Below are 12,647 nucleotides of genomic sequence, written 5' to 3' on the forward strand. Positions count from 1 at the left end.
TATATTGTCTTATCCCTTAAAATCCCTGGGGAGCTAGAGCTTAATGCTTCAATTACAGTTTAATATCAACACATATATTTCCTTCGGTGGACCATAGCTTCCGCTAAAGTGTCAAAACATTTAGGTTATTAATATTCGTCAAGAGGCACAACAGCTAAAAGAAAAATATGGGATGTTAAGTGAATTTCTCGTATTCATTCGAATCCGGTGGATAGGAACCGGTTCTCATCCATACGAAAAAACTATGTCTAGCAACGTATTATATCCAGCTTTCTACGAATATAAAAATGTACAATTATAAGATTAAAACGAGTTTTTTTAGCGGAAAGCCGTTTATAATACGATGCGAGAAATAGCTATTATGAAAGTTTTGGGCTAGTGACTGTTTTATGCTCTATTTATATTTTGCAGAAGTGATTTTAAATTTTATGTTTTTTTACGCCAGTAATGATACACTATTTCCTTTACTGGAAGTTTATTAAAATAGAACTCTGCACAAACTTATCAAGAACGATGACGTTCTAGAAATATTTAACCTTTTTGTCAGGGATCTTAAGGAATAAGACGATGAATGATACATTGATATACATTCACAATGATGACAAACAAAATTTAGTTTAAAAGATTTGACACTATAAATTAGGAACTAACCTATACAAAATCAATAATAGTTCCTAAAGGTTTGAGCCAATGAATAAGATAACCAAGTTATAAATTTTTGATACCCCTCCCTCCCTAACGTTAGTAAAAGAAATGTAAAGGGGTAGTTGCACGAAGTGCACTTAAACTCGAATTTAGTGAACTGCATATTTTAATAGTTTAAACCAAGTACGTTCATGTTGATTTAAATTTTTTAACAGCTAATTTTTATATGATAGAATCATTAGATTGATCTGATTTTTGGCATACTCCTTCCTAGTTGAAAAAAGTACAATGTTATAAGCGGAGCATCTCTATAATCAAGTCCTAAAAATGTAAGTATCTCCTTAAACATTAATCTGTATTTAAGCAGTTTTTCAACAAATTTAATTTTGTTACTACTTTTATACATTATATTCTGATTATTCAGTACTGACACTCTACAAGTGTCCTACCGTATCATAGCTTTGCTTTTATGGATGTTGTCATCCTTGTATTATTTAATTTTGTGTTGTAGGATGAAGTAAATATAATTATTGTATACAAGAGAATGGTGTTTACGCAGGAATTTAGGAAAATGTAATTAGAAGAAATTAAATGAAATGGCTTAAAAGAGATATTTCTATGATTATCGTTCTAAAAGTACATTATGATTTAGTTAGTAGTAAATTACAGATATATTTTAAACATAAAATTTGGAGGGTTGTAAGTTTTTGTTCAATCCTTATAATTTATTTTGTAGATGATATTCAAAGAGTGTTTATTCAAATTATTTAGTTTTAAAAATTTTAATTATCAAAATTATACTCTTTTCTGATTCATATGTATTTTAAATTTGTCTTATTTTTACCAAATTATTATATTGATCATATACAATAAAATAGGGCCTAAAGGTGTTTTCAATCATATGCATGGACAACCGCCCATCCTCCCCTTTTTTAGTAGCGAAGCTACTATCTATAATACAAAGTAGAACGATGTCTGTCTGTCCGTCTGTCTGTCCGTCTGAAGCTTAAGATCTCGGTAACCGCTGAACCGATTGGGCTCTACTCTTCAGGGATTATACCTACTGATCCTGTGGTGGTTTTAAGATATTTTCTTGAGGGGTGGGACACCCCTAACCCCCCCAAAAAACAAAAAATCCCCCCCTTAGAGGAGACTTCAACGTCAAATAAGGTGGTATCGTACATAAAAAATTAAATTTAACAAACAAAAAAATTTAAAATGTCCGTCCGTCTAAAACGTTTTGGGGGGAAACGTGATTTTCTCGGCTCCTTTTTAAGATAGACGCCTGAAATTTTCAGGGTTTAAATAAGTTCACATTCTTCATATTCTTCATACGAATAGTACCTGGCCCTGTAACCTATTACTTGGTGGCTCCTGTAACCCTAATTTGTTAACCACTAAAATAAGAAATTCGAATTAAAAAAAATGTTTGTTTGTGGTTCATATTTAATACAAGTGAAACTTCTGGTTCATTTATTGATTCATCTTTCCCTGTTTTTATAAACTGGTCAATTTCTTTTTATATAGTAAAATAGTTAGAAGAAGAAAAGGAAGGTGGAGGAGTGACGTCACAAAATATATATATATATATAAGGTTTTAGTTTGCAACACATACAAACCAGAGAGGGAGGGGACATTGTGCTGTTTATTACACTAGTTCTCAATTTTTATATAATGGCGTGTTCTTATTCGTTGGCTTAACAACTTTGGGCACTTTTAATGAATTTCGATTCGTTGGCTCATTAAGTTGATTGTTTAAACGTTTCAACCACTAATTATAATCAACAGAGGGGATGATTTTCTTTGTCATCATTAAGGTTTAATCAATTTAACAGCCATTGTCTTATCCCTTTGGATCCCTGCTACACATTTTAAAGGGTGGTCAGCAAATAAGTTGTTTGGATAATCTGCATTTTGAATGGGAATTGACTTCTTGTGTATTTTTACTTTTTTTGTTGGGTAGAGTGTATCAATTCACATAAAATATCAATAATTATCTTAACACTATTTCAAATTGAATAGCAATGGGTGAGAGTCTAGAAATAGGTGAAGTATTATTGACTAAATGTTTTTTTGGTTTTCCAACTTTTGTAGAAACTCCGAAAATAAAGACTTTTTGTGGCCACCCTGTAAAGAAACGCAAACTAATACACACACACAACAAATAATACAAATTCTTTTGTAGATTAAACCCGAAGTTTATGGGGTGCCAGTGTTTCAAAACAATGATAGCAAAACAGCCAGAAAGAAACAGCCACCATTAATCCAGGTAACCAACCATTATGAATGATAAACATTCTTATATTAAAATAACAGGATGTTTGTCTGTCTGGACATTAGAATCACAAAAAAGCTGAACTTTAAAGGGTTGCTTCTTATAGGTCCTGGGATTTTTTATAACTATTTTGGGTGAGAGAACTACCACGCTTCCAAGGAAAATCGCCCCTAGAAATAAACCCCCCCCCCCTAACATCTGTTTATACTTGGGTTATCGAATTTAAGTCCCCTCTCATCAAGTGCCCCTAGAGGCCTCCACTGGCGTACCCTCTAGTAATACTAAAAATGCGAATAACTTTTGATAGTAATTGATACTATTATTAAATTTTGATATTTTAGCTCATTTACTAACAGTGTCTAAATGTGTCCACCTATAATTTTAATCTACAGAAGGGGTAATTTTTATAAAAAATGATAAACAAGATTACTGCTTTTGAAGATTAAATTGGTTGGTTGAAAAGATTGGTCATTTCTAGTTTGAACAACATATCTATAGTATAGATGTATGTACAGACAACTACCTCCCTTCCTTTTTTAAAGACCTCTTTCGTCTGCTTCTAAATTATTTTCTGCTACTTGGCTGTGTTAGTATAAGCAACATCATTGGTTGATTTTCACTGACCCAATAAAAAGGTTGCACAAGGCGGCTGCAGTGGGGAGATTTATTTAATCCTTTCTCCCTCTAGTGTTTTACTCTAATGTTTGAACCAACCAATCAAAATTCAATACAAGTATCGAAGGAAAGATAATGAACCAACAAAAGAGATATTGTTAAAATTAAATTTTATTTAGGAATCTGAATCTTTTGGGAAGCCCAAGTTCTTTGACACGAGTGGACCCAAACTTCCTGAAGAAAACAAGGGTGGCCAGCAAAGACGACCTATCATGGAGATTTTTAAGATGCTGAAATCCAACTCCAGTGGCCCAAAGGTTTCTACATTAATTTATTGTTCTATTTGGTTAAAATATGTAATGTTAAAGTAAATTTTAAAACTTCCTACTTTTCATTTTTTTTCATTTCTCATACATATTTTATATGATTTAGAATGCTTATTTTTAATTTGTACCTATATAATTTTATTTACTTCCATATGCCGATTTTTAAAATTCTTACATGTTTTAATTAGCACCTATGAAGTGGCTGTAAAAAATGACGTCATACTGGCCTACCATTAGTCAATAAAAATGTATACTTTCCTGCCATTGGTAGTTTAGTCTGTATACTGACCTATCATTGGTCATTTATACTGTATGGCGTCATTACTTTATAGGCACTATAAAGATCTTCAGCAATTATCAATCAGACAAATAGGTTATAATATTTCAATTTCTATAACCAAATAAAGCATATAAAGTTATACCAGCCAGTATATACCTATCTTCATGTGGTTAAACCCAGGGAGGGAGGGGACATTAGGCTGTTTATTACACTAGTCACAAAAGTCGTATAATAATGTTTTCTTATTTGTTGGCTTAACATCCTTCGGGACTTTTATTGAATTTTAATTCGTTGTTTTATTAAGTTAAATGGCTAAACATTTCAACCACTGTTTGTATTTACAGAAGGGGTAATTTGGAGTTTAGTTATTGGGAATGTACATCAATTTTTAGGCCTTTGTCTTATCCTTTAAAACCCTGGGTTGGACTAATTACCTGTAAATATTCAGGAACATATGCCTCCAGAAATCGACACTAGCATATTAAAAGGCTACCTGGGTTATGACAAATCCAAATCAAACCAGCCCAAACAAACGTTCGACCACCTGATCCCAGCCAAGGACAACTTTATACCTGTGTCGCACGGGCAGGAAGGATCGTATCTGTATCCAGACATGGATCTGGAGGCCCCGGGTAGGAGCAACATGGGTAAAAATCATCGCCAGCAAAATGGAGATTCTTATGGGTTCTCAGGAATGACGATTTTACGAAAATTACAATAAAAAAAATAATCATGATTTTTTCTGAAATAGACTAGCAATGGAAGAATAAAAGAATAATTAAGATAATAATTTAAATTATAACCAAGACACGACGAAAAAAATTTACTTAAAATCATCAAAATCTATAGATGAACATTTGGACGATACCATGCGTTATGACAACCATCCTAACTTTATACCTGGAGGCCGCCAGAATTCACCTGAATATCTACCTGAGGATCTTGCTGGCCGCCAGGATGGATACCTGCCAGCTGGAAATGATGGTACTCATTACAAAGACGTGTTGGATCATATTGATCCTTATCAGAATCAGGGAAGAATATAAGACAAATTAATTTCAAAGAACAATTGTAATGCTTCTAACGTTTTTGTCAGTCATTATCTAAAATACATATTGGAGCTTCAGTTTTTTAGTAAACTTTATTAATTTGCTAACAGCATTTTTTTTAAGTATAGAGGTTTTAATTGTCAAAAGAATAATATACACTCCTTTTCTTGCCTCCGATAATTCAGATTTTTAATAAAATAAAAACAGTTTATATATTCAATTTTCATATAATCAGGGAAGGGGCGGAAGTTACAGCAATCAAAATTATCCGCCAATTCCGCCGACTTTTGACGAATCAAGACGGGTCGGAAACGGATACTCGGTATATCGGTTTTCAACACAGTCGCCGGTTAAAACGGCTTCAACCGAAAAGTCGACAACTAAAGTCACTTTGGACCCTTATGATTTAAAGTTTAACATGGTAAGTTTTTTGCACTTCATATAAAAAAGTATGGTTTTATTTTGAAACAAGCTTAAAGTTTCAATACGACTAAACCGATTAAGTTCTCCTTTTTTTTAAAGCTTTACCTATATCCCATGATGGTTTTAGGTAATTTAATTTTTATTGATTGTAAGCTTTTTTCTGCTTTCCTTTCCCCTTTGAATTCAGAGCTCCTAGATGCTAAGGGCGCAGTCGGTAGTAAATGTATGAATGAGAAGAGGGGGTATTTTCTTTTGGTAAGGTTATACAATTTTAATGAAAAATTACATTTATTTTTATTGCTTTTTAGACAAAATTTTCTGGAATCCATGTGGATAACAACGACGCTTCTTTCGACCCAAGGTATTATTTTTAGCTTTGAAACCTATTAATATCCTCTGGATTAGAACCTGTTCTAAGCCATATTGAAAATTCATGTATAGCATCGTCCTACATACAATTTTTACCAAATATTAAAATAAAATTCGAGGCTAACAAAACTGGTTTTAATATTACAATTTTTATTTTAAGATACGCGGAAAACTGTCTATAATACGATGCGATAAACCAAAAATATAACTTCCTTGTATATTTTCATATTTTAAAATGCCGGATTCAGAAATCAATTGAAATACAAAGAGTATATAGATTGATATTTTAAGCATAATCTCAAATATCCAGAAAGAGAGGGAACAATGGGCTGTCTAATACACGGGTCCCCAAAGTTTATAATAATGTAATTTTATTCATTGGCTTACCAACTTTGGGAACTTAAGTGAATTTTGATGATTGGTTAGTTCATTAAGTTGAGTGTCCAAACGTTTTATCCAAAGAAGGTGTAATTTTGTGTATCATTATTGGGGATGTACATCAATTTATCGGCTGTTGTCTTATCCCTTAGATCCCTGAAAATATTTTTAAAAAAAGGAATTTATAAAAAGAATAAATCTAAAAAAACCTAAAACTTTTGACTTTGGATCATTCAAAAAACTTTAATTTTCAAATAGACGTGGGTAAACAGTCATTTTTCTTTGATAGCTTTCCAGTGAATTGTGTTATTTTATACTAGCGGCTGCGTCCCTAGTATCTAGGGATATTAGAAGGGACATGAAAGTTCAGAAAAATAACTTAAAACCTTACAACGACTTTTTTTTATAAAAATTAAACAGCCTAAAACCACCCTGGGACCTAAAAGAAGCTTCACTCTAAAGAAGAACCAAATTGGTTCAGCCGTTAGCGACATCCTTCGCTACAGTCAAAAAAAGCTACTTTATACAATAGGATACCATAAAAAAGATGATATTTAAAGATGATTATTTAGAAAATTTTATTTTATTCTTTATAATGTATTTTATCGATTTAAACGTAAAATCAATCAAATAAAAAAAACATTATTTTTTTTGAAAAATTATCAGTTTCTGAGTTTAATGTATAAAAGTTATGAAGAATTTGAGATAATTCTAAATTTATCCACTTTCTTGTGTGGGCTTTACATCCGGCCAATTCAATCTTACAGATATTATTAATCAGGGATCTAAAGGGATAGGACAATGGCCGATAAATTTATGTACATCCCAATGATGATACACAGAATTGCCCCTTCTGTAGATTTAGATTAGTGGTTAATACGTTTGAATACTTAACCAATCAAAATCAATTAAAGTCCCCAGAGTTATTACGACAACAAATACGAAAACGTTATTATAAAAATTTGGGGACTAGTTTAATAAACAGCCCATTGTCCCCTCTTTCTCTGATTATTAACCCTTTACAGTCGGGCCCCTTGCCGCACCTTAATCAGTCGGGGGGGGGGGGGGCGTTCAACGCCCCCCCCTATTATCTCAGTTCCTATTAGAGCTAGAGGGCTAACATTTTTTGTGCAAGTCCCCTGTGATATGATGAATTTTCGACCTCAAGTAAGTCAAGGTCAATTTTCGCTTCCTTCACCCTTTTATTTAACTACCTTTGTTTTTAGGTCCTTTTTTACTTAAAAATTTCAAACGACTGCAATTTTTTTATTTTTGAAGCTAGAAGAAATTTTTTTTGCAGAAAATGTTTATTTTTATGTAAATTTTATGTTTGAAATATCAAAACATAAATTTCAGCGGCCGCAGCTGTACTTGGCAGCTGCCAGCCGCCGCAGTCGATGGTCGGCGGGAAAACGGCGGTGGATCTTTATGAAATTTCAATACATTATGTAGACATGTAGGAAAAGCTTAAGTTTAAAATTTGAAGTCTCTAAGTCAAAAATTGCGGCCACAGGAGCCTTTTAAAGATTTCTGGAGACCTGGAGGATCAGGACCTGCAGGATCATACCTGGAACCTAAAATTGGCTTGAACACCTGTATTTAATATGAGGATGTACTACTAGAGGATATTTTAGTATTTTGGTAAGATAAAATGCTTTGTTTAAGTCAAAAAAAATATTTTTGATCTTTACCTGGATGACCCTGCCAGGTTTGCTGGCATCCTGTGCCCGCCAGGATGGAGATATTCAAAAAATTCCAACTCTCAGTTATGTGTCATACCCAAACTTAAAAAGTCAAGCAGTTTGGGATCTTTGTCTTTCACACACAGAAAATGAGATAGAAAAAACCGGAGGGGGGGGCGTTCAACGCCCCCCCCCCCCCGACCGTTAAGGGTTAATAGACAACATAAGAAATGGAAGTTTTAAAGATTATATTCTTTTTCCTGGGGGGAGGGTATATTGGACTTAATTAATAATTATACTGGTACCCAAAGTTTTATAATTATAATCAAGCATTTTCTTACTTGTTTGATTAAACAACTTTAGACGATAATGAATCTCGAATGGGTTAATTATATTCTTTCCAATCATATTTTTGAAGGGTTCGGTATGCTGACTATCATTGAGGATGTACTTGAGAGTCCTTCTTTTTATCCTGTTTGACCTTACAGCATAGTTTTGACACATAATTTCATTGGTTTGTCGTCAATATGAAGTATATTAAAAGTGGTCATATTATTGTGGGAGAAATTACCATGTGATTGGTCAGTATACAATTTACCATTGGTCAATTACAATTTATACTGGCTTACCATTGGTCAATTACAATTTGTACTGGCTTACCATTGGTCATTCGTATTGTAAGACGTCATTTTTAGTATAGGCACTATAAATAGCTTCTAATCGTTTTTATTTAAGACTTGACAAGCCGCGAGTACTGGACGTGCCTGATTATATTATAAACCGAGCAGGACAGGCACAGGTCTTTACTCCAATGTCCATCGAGCCTGAGGACTGCCAGCAAGGAGCTCTGGGGTAAGGATTTTTATCCATCTATTTATATATCTATTTAACCATGCAATTTATTTATGTTTCCATTTATTTATCTATTTAACCTTGCAATGTATTTATGTCCCCATCTATTTATCTATCTATATAACCATGCAATGTATTTATGTCGGTCCATCTATTTATCTATCTATATAACCATGCAATGTATTTATGTCCCCATCTATTTATCTATCTATATAACCATGCAATTTATTTATATTTCGATTTATTTATCTGTTTAACCATGCATTTTATTTATGTTTCCATTTATTTTTCTATTTAACCATATAATGTATTTTTACATTCATATATTTATCTATCTATTTAACCATGCAATGTATTTATGTTTCCATATAACTATCTATCTATCTTGAGCCATTTATCTGTCTATGTATGTTTATAATCATGTATCTTTTTATACATTTATTCCCCTATATATCTGTCTATGCTTCTATCAGTCTATCTTTTTTTTATTTGTCTCTCTAATCATGCCTTTATGGGCCTATCTATTTTATAAATCTTTCTACACATACCTCTCCTATCCTAACTCTCACCGCTAGTTGCTATATAATTTATTAATCTTTACTTCTATTATTCAAATTTATCTAACAAGCCTTACCTCTATTAGCTTAAATAATTTATTTATCGATCCATATTCATTTCGTCTTTCTAATTTATTTTGTATTTATCTACCTTCCTTTGCTTGAATTTTTATTTTTATCTGTCTATTTATCTATCTATTTAGTATCATATCTGTCTATTTATCTATCTATCTAGAATCATATATGTCTATTTATCTATCTATTTAGAATCATATCTGTCTATTTATATATCTATCTAGTATCATATCTGTCTATTTATCTATCTATTTAGTATCATATCTGTCTATTTATCTATCTATCTAGAATCATATCTGTCTATTTATATATCTATCTAGAATCATATCTGTCTATTTATCTATCTATCTAGTATCATATCTGTCTATCTATCTATCTATCTAGAATCATATCTGTCTATTTATCTATCTATCTAGAATCATATCTGTCTATTTATTTATCTATCTAGAATCATATCTGTCTATCTATCTATCTATCTAGTATCATATCTGTCTATTTATCTATCTATCTAGAATCATATCTGTCTATTTATCTATCTATCTAGTATCATATTTGTCTATTTATCTATCTATCTAGTATCATATCTGTCTATTTATCTATCTATCTAGAATCATATCTGTCTATTTATCTATCTAACTAGAATCATATCTGTCTATTTATCTATCTATCTAGTATCATATATGTCTATCTATCTATCTAGCGGCATTCTTTGTTACATCTCGATGTAGGGAGAAAGGGACAATAACCTAAAATTCATCCACAACACTTTCTTCCCGTGATTTTTTTTTTTAATTTGGAGGAAGGATAAAATTGTTTTCCAGAATGGCGACGAAACCGATTAAAATCCGCTGGATTAGAATATGTTCTCAGCTATCCTGAAAAATCATGTATAGCATCGTATTATATTCAGTTTTCTTCAAATATAAAAATGAACAATCATAAGTTTTAATCCAGTTTTTTCGCCCGTACCTTCGGCATCTCAGGACTAAAAGAAACTGGTTTTAATCTTATAATTGCACATTTTTGTATCCGCAAAAAGCTGTTTATAATACGATGCGATAAATAACTATTCCATTATCCTATCCATGTATGCTTGAATTTGAGAAAAACATGAATATAAATCTTAGGCATTGACGACACTAGTATACACCAGGGATCTAAAGGGATAAGACAATGGCCGATAGATTGGTGTACATCCCCAATTATTAAACATAAATTTAGTATTTACCCCTATTGTAGATTGCAATTAGTGGCAGAAACGTTAGGACACTATACTTAATGAACAAACCAATCAAAATTTATTAAAAAGCTCACAAAGTTGTTGAGCCAATGAATAAGAAAACTTTAATGTAAAACTTTGAGGACTAGTGTAATAAAGAGCCCAATGTCCCCTTCCACCCTGCTCGTTTACACACAAAAATATTTTATAATCACCGGGTAAAACAACAAGTATTTCTTTAGCATTATTATCTGTATACTAATCTTTTTATAAAAGTATCATGATGTCTGTCCGTTTGTCATAAGATCTCGTTAACCACTGGAACGTTATGGTTCTCCTTTACAGTGAAGCTTATGATAGGTCCAGGGAATGTTTATAACTATTTGGGGTGGAAGTGGTACCTCCATGAGATTTTAAATCTGGAAAATATCCTCCTCTCCTCAAAATAAATTCTTTTCTTATAAAAACAAAAATGAAAAGTGAATGTTTGATTCTCCCCCCCCCCCCCCCTACTCCCACCCACTGTACCGTAAGTGCTCTTAGAACAACTTTTGTTATTGGCTTATATTGAGAAAATAAGTGACTAAATAGTAAAAACATACATTGAGATTTTCAAATAGATATTTGTATTTTGTTTTGTTTTGAATATTTATTTGTGTGTGGATATATGAGGCTGACATGCCTGTGTCAATATTAACTTTTATAAATAAAATTGTAAAAAAATAGTTATTCCCTAGAGGTTTAGTGAAGATTTTTAAAAATCTTTTAAAAGTATTTTAAATTTTTCATTATATTAAAATTTCTATACCTCTAGCCTTTTGGGGTTTCTTACAAGGGAAGGGAGATTTCCCAACTTTTTTGAAACAAATAAAAAGAAATTAAACTAAAAAAAGAAGAGAAAAATATTTAAAGCAATTTTTCTTTTTTGGGGTGGGGGATGGGGTTATCCCTACTCATGAAAAATAGCTTAAAACCACCGCAGGCACAGCATCTATATTTCCTGAAAAGAAAAGACCAATTAGTTCAGTGGTTGCCGAGATCTTTTGCTTCTTACGGCCGGACTGAATGACATTGTTCTTATTTGTAAGGCAAAAAATACTCACTACTTTATATATCAGGAAAGCTAGTAATACAGAGTTGGTGGTTACGTATCTTACATATTTGTGAAATTTTCTTAGGCTAAGGGCGAGGATAATTTCATCTACAAGAGCTTTCAAATATCTGTTATCATCATGATTTTTTTCTTTTATTCTTAAATTGTAAATCAAAATGAATTTTATTTTCTTGCATTTTTATTTTTTGTAGCTAATACACTCGTTGAATATTATTCAACAAAATCCTTTTAGTTTTAACCTCTTACAGTCGGGCCCCTTGCCGCACCTTTATCAGTCGGGGGGGGGGGCGTTCAACGCCCCCCCTTATTATCTCAGTTCCTATTAGAGCTAGAGGGCTAAAAAATGTGTTATGATGAATTTCCGACTTTAAGTAAGTCAAGGTCAATTTTCGCTTCCTTCACTCTTTTATTTAACAACCTTTGTTTTTAGGTCCTTTTTTACTTATAAATTTCAAACGGCTGTAATTTTTTTATTTTTGAAGATAGAATAAAAATTTTTTTGCAGAAAATGTTTATCTTTATGTAAATTTTATATTTGAAATATCAAAATATAATTTCAGCGGCCGCAGCTGTACTTGGCAGCTGCCAGCCGCCGCAGTCGGCGGTCGGCGGGAAAAATGAAATTTTTATGTAGACATGTATGAAAAGCTTAAGATTGAAATTTGAAGTCTCTAAGTTAAAAATTGCGGCCACAGGAGCCTTTTAAAGATTTCTGGAGACCTGGAGGATCAGGACCTGCAGGATCATACCTGGAACCTAAAATTGACTTGAACACCTGTATTTAATAT

At 32.3% G+C, this 12,647-nt stretch overlaps 2 protein-coding genes across 2 annotated transcripts in view; both read left to right on the top strand.

The window, feature by feature from the left end:
• The window catches only part of LOC145320150 (uncharacterized), a 28,372-nt gene extending 23,510 nt beyond the window's left edge, over positions 1-4,862 (top strand). The window contains exons 6-8 of the mRNA XM_080162590.1: positions 2,831-2,914; positions 3,715-3,852; positions 4,590-4,862. Coding sequence (XP_080018716.1) covers positions 2,831-2,914; positions 3,715-3,852; positions 4,590-4,862 — 495 coding nt within the window. The remainder of the gene's footprint in view (positions 1-2,830; positions 2,915-3,714; positions 3,853-4,589) is intronic.
• A 132-nt stretch (positions 4,863-4,994) lies between these two features.
• Positions 4,995-12,647, top strand: part of LOC145319485 (uncharacterized) — a 38,037-nt gene continuing 30,384 nt past the window's right edge. Inside the window, exons 1-4 of the mRNA XM_080161632.1 lie at positions 4,995-5,169; positions 5,420-5,611; positions 5,922-5,974; positions 8,778-8,894. Of these exons, the coding sequence (XP_080017758.1) occupies positions 5,011-5,169; positions 5,420-5,611; positions 5,922-5,974; positions 8,778-8,894 (521 nt within the window). The 5' untranslated portion in view covers positions 4,995-5,010. The remainder of the gene's footprint in view (positions 5,170-5,419; positions 5,612-5,921; positions 5,975-8,777; positions 8,895-12,647) is intronic.

This window comes from Acartia tonsa, chromosome 5 (genome assembly GCF_053477335.1).
Source record: "Acartia tonsa isolate MP-2025a chromosome 5, ASM5347733v1, whole genome shotgun sequence".
Classification (NCBI taxonomy): Eukaryota; Metazoa; Arthropoda; class Copepoda; order Calanoida; family Acartiidae; genus Acartia; species Acartia tonsa.